Source organism: Euprymna scolopes, chromosome 21 (genome assembly GCF_053919585.1).
Source record: "Euprymna scolopes isolate OS-2025 chromosome 21, ASM5391958v1, whole genome shotgun sequence".
Lineage (NCBI taxonomy): Eukaryota > Metazoa > Mollusca > Cephalopoda > Sepiida > Sepiolidae > Euprymna > Euprymna scolopes.
Window position 1 is genome coordinate 92,759,438 of NC_136502.1, and position 10,895 is coordinate 92,770,332.

General features: G+C 34.6%; 1 protein-coding gene across 2 annotated transcripts; it reads right to left on the reverse strand.

The window, feature by feature from the left end:
- Window positions 1–242: 242 nt before the first annotated feature.
- LOC145242580 (uncharacterized) lies at window positions 243–10,895 on the reverse strand. Of its 2 annotated transcripts, XM_080105673.1 has the most exons (3): window positions 10,776–10,895; window positions 3,464–3,576; window positions 899–2,276 (listed from the first exon to the last, which is right to left on the reverse strand). In XM_080105673.1, the coding sequence occupies exon 3, from the start codon at window positions 2,118–2,120 to the stop codon at window positions 1,257–1,259; it is 864 nt and encodes a 287-aa protein (XP_079961799.1). In that variant the 5' UTR covers window positions 2,121–2,276; window positions 3,464–3,576; window positions 10,776–10,895; the 3' UTR covers window positions 899–1,256. The 2 variants fall into 2 exon arrangements, with proteins under 2 accessions (XP_079961800.1, XP_079961799.1); XM_080105674.1 differs by lacking the exon at window positions 3,464–3,576 and having other exon boundaries at window positions 243–2,276; window positions 10,776–10,874.

Genomic DNA, 10,895 nt, shown 5'->3' on the forward strand with positions numbered 1-10,895 from the left:
GAATAAAGGTACAAAGATACATTCTAAAAATAAATGATCAAGTAGTTTTTTTCTTTTTTTTGGGGGGGGGGGGAACAAATTTATCAATAAGTAGAAAGCCAAAGCCATAAAAAAAAAAAAAAATCCATAATTTGAAAATTTTATTTTCTGAAAAAAAAAAAAAAAGAAAAAAATATTATGCTAATAAATCATTGTTTGATTTTAAAATCAAAAGTTTCAGTTGTTTTTCTGACAATATATAAAAAAAAAAAAAAAAAAAAAAAAAAAAAAGAAAAATATCAAACGAAAATCGGTTGTCTGTCCTTGATTTTACCATCACTGCTACCTCCACCTTATGGACACAAAGTCAAATTTGATTTTCTTGACTAATAAAACAAAAATTAAAAAAAAAAAAAACTTATCTAATTTTTGGAATATTTTATCTGTTTTTTTGACTGATACGTACATCATGCAGACTTCTGTATTTTCCTTACTTTTAATTGCCACCATAAGTGCCAATCTGATAAGCACTGAACCTTCAACCTCCAGAAGACTATTACTTAGAACTGATTATATTTAAGACTTTAATCCGTTACGCCACGGTTCCCTATGGAGAAATCTTGCATGAAATACCAAGTAATAATCAGTTTTAATCCTTAGTAGAAGCAATACTAAGGACACAATTAAGAATTATACAAAACTTGTACTTGGCTAACAGAATGAGAACAATCTACCCTCGTGGATTAAATAAGGGGTTCTATTTTAAATTCTATACAGATTTGCAAGTTCGACAAAAAAGTTGGAAGTTACATCGGCTGAAACGTTGTGTGAATAACATTTAAAATGAGTAGTCCAAATAATCCAAATTATCAATCCTCACCTTAAAAAAAAAAATATGAATAAATAAATAAAAAATAAATAACAAAACATTTTTTACTCATCAGAGTGCAGTAAGATTCTTTGGGAGTTTATGACTATTGGAGTAACCATGTCAAAACTGGGACGATTTGAAAATGTAATAATAAATTTTTTTCCTGGCAGGCTGATAGTAAAGAAATTCCAGTACTTATGCACTTATGTTACCGTGCTAAAATAATGTTATTTATTCTTAACATGGTGAGGGGAGGGTACTTTGTAATTATTCTGTACCTTCTCCTAACAATTTAATAAAAATGATATGGGAAAACTTGAATTTAACTTGGAAATACTATTTTAAAAAAAAATAGCACAGTAAGATAAGTGCATAAGCACCGAAGTTCCAAATAAAAGAATGGTTCTCATTTTAAATTTTCAATTTTATATTGGTCTTTGTCTTTCGTTATGTTGGAGTCTTTTGTGGGTGCTGTTGTTGCCGTTGGGCAAGGCACAGGTAATTTTTGCTTATCTATAAGATAATCCAGAAACTCGTCAACATATTCGACAGGTGCTTTTTGGTCAGGTAATACATCTGTCGTTTGGTCAACATTCAATTTATATCGTTTCACAAACTTGGTCACCCAATCATCATTCGCTTCAAATTCATCGGCCAAGGCAACGCCTTCCTGGACCATCTGCCGGAAAACTTCAGTGGCCTTCATTTTTAAATCTTCCCGAGAGACAGGCAGCTTTTTTTCTTGTTGCAGCCGATAAAACACCAAAACTTCATCGTCCACTTTTTCAAGCTTAAGCTTCAACCGCAGCTGGACTTCCTGGCCGCGCCAATCACGGACAGTTTTACGGTCGATTCGAAATTGCCGAGCAGTTTTGTGAATTGAAAACTTTTGAGCGTACTCGACTACTTTCAGCTTAAGTCGGATGGAATATTTACACCTTGGCGACATCGATGCACCTGTGCCGATCCGAGAAACGTCCTCACAGCTGCTACTTAATATGACACTGTTATAATAGCTGTTAAAATTCCGTCCGTCGTAACTGCTGTATTTGCCGCTATGTGTTTTGCTGTAACCATGGCTGTTGGTGTTGTAATAATGTCGATCAGTGGTATTGTCTTCGTATGCAGCACAACGACGATTGTACTCCCTCTGACTCTCTCTCAGGTTGTAGCTATTGTTATATTGATACGCGCTCAGATGAGGATTACTACACTGGTCACCGTCATTACGACTGTTTTGTATGCCATAGCCATGGTGAGGAGGGTTCATTTTTTGGGATGAAATTTTGTGGTAGGGATAAGAGTCATCAAGGGTTCTTTTCGCATAGACGTCAAGTTTTTGTTTTTTTTAAGAGCAAAATTGCTACTGGTTGTTATATTCTTTCCTTGGGGGGAAAATGCTCAGTCGTGATTGAAATTCTGGCACCTAGTAAAAAGAAGGAAGAAAAAAAAAAAAAATTTAAGTTGAAGAGGTTTATGAGAAAAAAATTAAATTAGAATTAAAAGACAGAATAAACATTTTCTAGAAAACTACATGGGAAAATTAAGTTTCTCTTTTATTGTATACTAATGAGATGCCCGGTGTTGCCCGGGTGTTTGTAGGTGTATGTGTTGGGGGGGGGGGGGGGTAGATGAAAAAAAAAAAAGGTAAGGATCGGACCATAGATAGGCCTTGAGGTGAAGGTGGAAAATAAAGTGAAAAAAACCTGACACGTTACTCTCCCTTGCTGGCCGAGCGAGTAACAGAAAAACGTTTGAATTTATTTAAAAAACTGAATTGACAGGTGCGCAAATTTAATGAGGTCAAATAAAAATCGTGCAGTTAACTTTTACTGCGAGGCAGTTTATTGGGTTTGTTTACCCAACTTTGGCTGGAGATTGTCTAAATTGAATAGCAATTGCCTGATATGAGTGAGTTTTTGGCGGACATACACAAAAAGTGCACACACTAACACATTTTCGCTTATATATATATATATATATATATATATATACTAGCAGGCTGCCTGGCATTGCCCAGTCATAAAATATGCATAAATATTATATTTTAAATGATACAGAAACTGAGACATGTTCATGCGAGTATTATGTTTGGTCTAAACGGTTAAAAAAAAAAAACTTGGGTTGAGATTGAAACCAAAACCTAAAGACAGCGAGTCGAGTATGATAACCATTAGACCAGCATGACACAAAATTTAAGGTTTTCAAACTACTTATTTTTAACATAAGTAATCTCCTGCAATGTGAACTATTCATGCATGCACATCTGTGAAACAGTTAGCAAACAGATAAAACTCCAATGACTCATGTACCAATTTTCAATTTCGACCCTTTAGCAGCACTTTTTTCTGGATGAAAACTGATTAAAAAGTTTTCCACGTGTCTGAATATCCTATATACCAAATTTCAAGTATGTAGAGCAAAAATTCATTGAGTATATAGGTTGAGAAGTGTCCTCATTCACACATTCTCACGTATAGATATATGGAGAAATCATTATAACATATTAGGCATGGGTTACAATAAAAATTGATTTATAAATTTATTATCAACTTTGAAACAATTAGAAACCGAATTAATTTCATGCTTTCAAAATTTAGCAAGTTTATTTACCAAACAGAAATAAATCCTCAAAAGTAAGGGTCCTGCAATCTTTTCTTGACCCAAGCAGTCAAACAATATGGGTCACATTATTTCAATGTTTCCAACCAAAGAAATGGGAGTTTCTGAAAAAAATAAATTCAAAATTTGTTACAATATATATTAAATATACAGGGTGTTTTTTTTTTTTTTTTGTAGATTGGTTGGTTATTTTACGGCATATCAACCCTTTTCAGGTTATTTAATGCCGAATACAAAGATTTTGAAGAAAATTTTTTTAATAGAATATATTTGTCATTTTCAAGTCGGTTTCTATTCAACCCCTAGTTGGAACCCTAACAGGTACTACCATTCCGGGTCAGAGTGGACCTGGGAGCAATGGTAATTTTTTTTTTTTTTAGAAGTAACAAACTTTAAGTTGACAGCTATTTTCGTTAACTGCAGATTTGGCAGCAGTTGGTTATTTTAAGTTCAGCTTGGTTTGGCAATTCATCATGAAGAGACTTACACTCAAGCAGTGTTTGCAAATTTCAAATGATACAATTAATTTACCTAGAGAAAGATTTGACGAATTAATAAAATAGTCCCAAAAATGGAGTGTTTTTATTAGCCGTAAAAGAGCCCTGGGACACATCCAAGAATTATCGCGAAGTATAGACAAACAAAATTATATAGAAATCAGTTAGTTACAACTTTTCAGAAAGTTTTATAAAAATCCAAAGCATCAATTTTTTTTTTAATAAGCACAAAAGTATCAATTTTAGCCATTTTAACCCGAAAGGCACCCCTAGGGTGGCAACCGGAGTTTTCCTGGAAAATCCGTTCTGTTACTTTTTTTACTTATAGCATGTTTAATGTTTGTGCAAAATTTTTTTTTAAATTCAAGGCATAGTTATTGAGAAAAGCGTGAACAGATGAACGGACAAGGGTGAACTTACAGGTCCAACCACCTTTTGTCAGGGGACAAATAAAGTTATAAATGTATATTTGCGCATGTGTAGAAGTAACACATTTAGTTGACTTATGTCTGCCAAGTTTCAATTTTTTTTCAATTTTTACCCCTTAGCAGCTATTTTTACCAGCTAAAAACTAAATTTCATTTGTTCCACAGGTTCAGATCCTCTATATTTGAAGTTTCATGTTTGTAGACCAAAAATTGACAGAAGTTTGGTAGAGACAGGCACACACACTTCCATCAGTCTTGACAGACTATGGATACCCACTGTGATGGTTCCCGTGTGTGTGGAAAGATTTGTAATCTCCAACCACACCTCTCCCAAGTCAGTGTTGTTAAATACCAGTGGCAAGTGGAGGTTCAGGACGACTGGAAACATTGCCGAAATAAGCAGAGAGCAAATACAGCGCCTAGAATTCTCAAATAGTCACTTATCTGATATTAGCTACGCTCAACCATGCTTAACTTCAGTGATCTGACAAGAACCGGTGTAAACATGATTATACCATATATATTAGTGGCCTGGCAAGGCCACAGGAGAGACAACAGAAGTGGCAAAACTAAAGCTGGTCCTCTAGGACACTATATATACAAATGTGAGCAAATTTGGGCATATTTTATTGGTTTGAAAATATAGGTTCATTTTTTACCAATTTTTGTAATAAAATTTGAACCATAGAATAGTATTATAATCTCCCAAAAAGCTACAAATGTTCATGTACTTTAGCCCTATAGAACCAAAGATATGAGCATTTCAATATTCAATTTGGCTACGAGTATAGATATCTCTATATCCCCCCCCCCCAAACCTCTGGCCTTGAGGAGGGGGGGGAGCTAAAACTTGCTATGATTTCAAATGATCTGTAATAAAAATGGAAGACTTGATTCCAAATATTTCTCATTATATATCTCCCCTCTTTGGTTTCCATACAAGGAGTAAATTTCACAGTGTATAAAAATTATTTGACATTCAAGATATTCATAATTGTACTCTATTTCCAGAAGAGGGGAGATATAACATGAGAAATATTGGGAATCAAGTCTTCCCTTGCTGTTATTTCAGATCATTTGAAACCATAGCAAGTTTTAGCCTCCCTCCATCAAGGCCAGAGGTTTTAGTTATATATATATATATATATATATATATATATATATATATAATGCAGACCCACACACATACTGATTGTGTAATCATTGTAAACAACCACAGAGCATGAAAGACTGAAGCATAGATTAAACAAAGGCTGGCAGAACAAGTTTAAAGGAAGGCACCCAGAGCTGGAAGCGTGACAAATATAATTTACATTCTTCTATCAAAGGTTGACTATTTCAATCATTTAAAGTCTCATGCTAGGTCATGGTCACTGTCTACCTTGCCTCCAAGGCCAAACATTTTCTCATGTGTAACATGTAGGAAGATGTGTAAATTAACACCAAATTTTAAAGGCAAATACAGTTGTACGCAAAATTCAAATTCAAAAGCAGTCTGATTAATCCAGTCGAGACTACATCTTATTTTCCACCTATGTTTCCAGTCTTGCAGGTCAAGGATTTAGTTTTATGTAAATATTTATACTTGTAGGGAAACCCGACATTGCCTAGGATTGAATGAGAATAATTAATGTCCTACACCATACTTTTATTGTCATCAAAATTGGTGAAATTACCCATTTTTCTAGTGATTATCGGCTCTAGTTGAACCAGAACTTCATATGCTTTCCCACGGTTACTTTATCCATAATACATTGTTATTTGAAAGTACATCTTTAAAAGGCAGAAAAGATTTGAACCAAAGTTGTAATTTTTAAATGCATATGGAAATTGCTGGAGCATCTCACCCATTTCATTTAGCTTTTTTATGCATATTTTGAAAAGAATTTATTGTTGAGAATGATTTAAAATCGAGTTTTAGTCTAAAGGTAAATTTGAAATTCACTTTTTAAATTAATAGAACTTTGATTGGCGATTCTCCATGATTGCAACTAGATTAAATACGAAAAAGAAAAAAAAAAAAAAATTTTTTTTCTTTTTTCACATTAATGAATAAAAAAAAAAAAAAAATGAAAAACAATGAAGTAAAAAGAAAATGAATAAAAAACTTTAAAAAGATTTTTAAAAAGGAAAAAAAATTAATAGGAAAAAAAAAAATGAATAAAAATAGCAAGATACTTTTATGATGTACTTGCTAGTGAGGGAAAAGAAATACTGTTCACTAAAAATTATAGAAATTTATCTAGTAGTTTTAGCCCTATGCTAAATATCACCACCATTATAGGGATGATTATGAAAGTCAAGGGAGATAATTAAAACTTTTCTAAGAGAAAGAAATCTTTGTTGTAAAAAAAAAAAAAAAAAAAAAAAAAAATTATTTCCCTTGAGTATCATGATAAATGCAGTGATATTACGCATACAACTAAAGTTGAATTTCTTTTCTTTTTTATGAAACCATGGTCATAAAAACCATTAGCAATAGACAGAAGCTATTACGCTAATTAGGGAATGCATAAAACCTAGGAACATCACGATAACTTTGAAAATGTGACAGTCATACATCATGTCCATTTACACATTCTGAGGCAGCACGTTCAGGATTGCAGAAGACAATGTGAAAGGAGATTGTCGGTACATCTCTGAACAAACACCAGTTTGATTATGTAAAGGGTCTAATGTGAATGTATATATCTTTTCTTTTTTATGAAACCATGGTCATAAAAACCATTAGCAATAGACAGAAGCTATTACGCTAATTAGGGAATGCATAAAACCTAGGAACATCACGATAACTTTGAAAATGTGACAGTCATACATCATGTCCATTTACACATTCTGAGGCAGCACGTTCAGGATTGCAGAAGACAATGTGAAAGGAGATTGTCGGTACATCTCTGAACAAACACCAGTTTGATTATGTAAAGGGTCTAATGTGAATGTATATCGTTGCAGGTTTGGTCTACTCGGCTGCAGCACAGGATGCTAAACATTGCGGTGAGGCAAGAACCATGAAACAATCTGTAGGCAATAGAAGCAACGGGCAAGTAAACAGCAGATCTAATCCAAGCAGATCACATACTCCAGAGGGAACAGGGTTGCAGCAGGGAATATGTAGTATGCATCTGATGGCGCAACGCTGTAGATGTTCAAGAGACTCCGAGAACACCTTGCCAACTATGGCAAACACCAACGATCCATATTTCAAATGGGGACGAATCATTGCCTTGTAAAGCCTAGTCAGCAAATGCTATTAATGAGGGATTTGGTAGCTCAATATGTATAAAAACAAAACTGTTGGATAAATTTTCATGATCTTTTATCTAACGAGTAAAATATGGCCTAAGATGGAGTACTGTTGTCATATATGGAGTGGAGCCACTAAAAAAAGCATCCTTTCATCGAAGGAGAAATGTTAGCAATTGTGCATGGTGTTCAACAATACCACACCTACCTCTACGGAAAAGATTTTTCCATCATCACTGACCAAAAACCACTGGTTACAATATGCGTTAAAACAACTGCATGTAGCACCACACCAGCTACAGCAAATTCTACTGAAGTAGGAAGACTACTTGTATTGCGTAATATACAAACCAGGTAGCGAAATGTTCCTTGCAAACACCCTAAGCCAATTGCCCATCCTGAGAACAACAAATCAGTTTTTTTTATTTTATTACATTTTCACCCCAAACAAGGCACATTGCCACTTTGGTGTAGGAGGCTACTATCAGGGGTAGCAACTACTGGGGCACTATGTTGGGATTTGGGCAGCAAGATGTCGGTTCAGTTGAGCTAGATGAGAGATGCTGGAGTCAATAAGAATCAAACCATCAACTTTATATTCGAAAAGTAGAAAATGCTCCGAATTGAAACAGAAGGATCCAACCATGAATCTCATTAAGATCATATACCATGGATGGACAGATAATATCCGCTAACTAGCTGCAGAGATCCCATCATATTGGTCTTTCCGTGATGAACTTGCTGTAGAATCTGGAATCCTGGTCAAGGGCAAGCAGGTACTCATCCCAACCTCCATGGGGGAAGACATCTTATACCAACTTTACCAAGCCCATTAAGGCATAGAGAAAACATGCCAAGGAAGCATGTATTGGGTAAACATCAAAGATATTGAAAGGATGTGCACGTTGTGAATACTTTGCCAGGAACACCAAGATGCGCACAGGCACAACCCCCCCCCCTGATGCTGGAGCTGAAACCATTAAACCCAACATCACCAAGACTGTCAGAAAACAATAAATATGGCCCACTTCGAACTAAGTCAGCCAGAATTATAAGAACACCCTTGCAATACAAAGACTTATAAACATTCAACTAAATGAAGGGAGCGGCGTTACAGTACTGCAGTTATTGTTTGCTGCGAATTGCCCAGAATCGTATGTAACCCTTTCGGCCGTTGACTTTCCGAAATAAAACTGTTTCAACCTTTGCTTATATCATTCAGCTCTAATTCTTTAACGAAATACAAACAATCCTCACATCAGAGATTGGGTTGTAAACTGGTTAAGTACCGTTTTGAATTTATATATTTTAGTCTGCTTTTTTTTTTGTTGTTGTTAATAGCTTTCAGATAATAAACTGATTCGTTTATTCCGTAAATCGCAATCGGATACAACTAGAGGGTGGAATGATAAAATTGTCGCCCTAAAGACAACAGGATTCCATTTCCGTTTGATGAAAACTGGTTTTCTTGTTTTTGCTGCAGACCATCTACTTGTTGGCCAGTTGTGTACAAATCTCAAGAGCGATAGGAGCCTTAAAGTGACACAATGTTCAACGAGCGAGATTGGAGATGCGTCGCTGTACAACTCCTGCTCTCTACTGATCCAAGTTATGACAACAGGACCATTGCCCACACCCTCAAAATGCATTGCTAGATTGCCACGAATAACAGAAATGTGCTAAGAGCGATGAAAACAGTTTCTGGCCAAGGTTATGGTCTTCGGTGTTGTTTTAAGTGAAAGCCATATCATGCCACCTCACAATCTTCGAATTCAGCTTGAAAGTCCACACCAAAGTGTACCTGGATGTGCTGAGGAGCTAGGTAATCCCCTGATGCAATTAGGTGGCCGCTCGCAGACCCTGGCTGAGATCCAGGCTTGGCTTCAGAAGAAGTGCTACAACTTTGTACCTTTCTCTCATTCCCTTCCTCCCAGGACCTGAACCCGCTGGACTCCAATAACACCAAAGCCAGTCTGATCGCTGCCATCCGCCGAATATTCGTCAAGCTCCAGTAGCCGCTTGTGGAAAAGGCATGCTCCCAGTTCCGGACCCGTATCGAGGCGGTGATTAAGGCTGAAGGTGGCTACATTGAATAGATGTCAGCTCTACTACATAATCAAGTTACCTGAAATGATTTTTTGTTCTATAAAAGTTTTAAAACAAAGCTGTAGTGCCGTTTTCTTTAGGGCGACAACTTTATCGTTCCATCCTGTAGAAGAAAGGTTCTAGTCTTGTTTGTTTTTTCTACGAAAAAAAAAAAAAAAAAAAAAAAAAAAAAAAATTTAAATACATAAAATAAAAACATACTGGTCTATAATTTTATCACCCAAACAACCGCACATCAATTTAAAAACTTAAAAGTCCAAATTTATAAACTTTTCGAGAAGCAAAATTTAATTTCAAGAAGTTAAAGTACAATTTAGGGCCAATAATTAAAAGTGAAATAGATATTTCAACAGTTCGTACAACAGACTCTTAATAGCGCGATTATTGTCTAAAAATAAAATACCTATAAAATAACTACGTCTAAATAAAACATTCGGAAGCAGTTTCACCGCATAAACAATTAAAAAAGTAAACACGAATTATTTTCCTCTTTTAATAAACAAATCGGTTCCGCCTTCATAACTTAACCAAATAAATGATGACCAACAAAAACATGTTGGATTTTTATTTTAACGTAGTACCGTACACTAATTGGTGTTGAAGGCAAGAAATTATTTTAAATTAGTAATTAATTTTAATTTCATATTCTAAAATTAATTTCTTTGCACCCCCCCTTTTATTCAATTTTAAAATATTAAGATTTTTTTTTTTAGTTTTCGATGTTTGCTAATAATTAAGGAACATTTTTAGCAAAAAAGGTATCTTTTATTTTATTTCATTTTTTTTTTTACTATTATTACAATGAATACTGTATCTTTTAATAGTTTTTTTTTTTTTAATATAAACGGCAAAAATATAAAATAATTTTTTTTTCTTTTTTTTATGCGTGTACTTTTTGTTTGACCCGTCACGTAAGAGCGAATAATATAGGCAAATTAAATCATGCAATATGAAATTACTTCCCGTGCTAAACATATACACTCAATCCTAATGAGCAAAAGCCGTATGAAAATACATAAAATTACTTACATCCAAGCCTACAATAAGTAAAATTGATATTATTGTTCTGCATTATTCTCCTTGTAAATTTGGAACATCACTTAGTTGTACAACACATACAAGATGACGCAGACGTTTGATTTTCTTCAG

Excerpts from the sequence above, each read along its gene's own strand:
- LOC145242580 (XM_080105674.1), bottom strand. The coding sequence starts at position 2,120 with ATGAACCCTCCTCACCATGGCTATGGCATACAAAACAGTCGTAATGAC.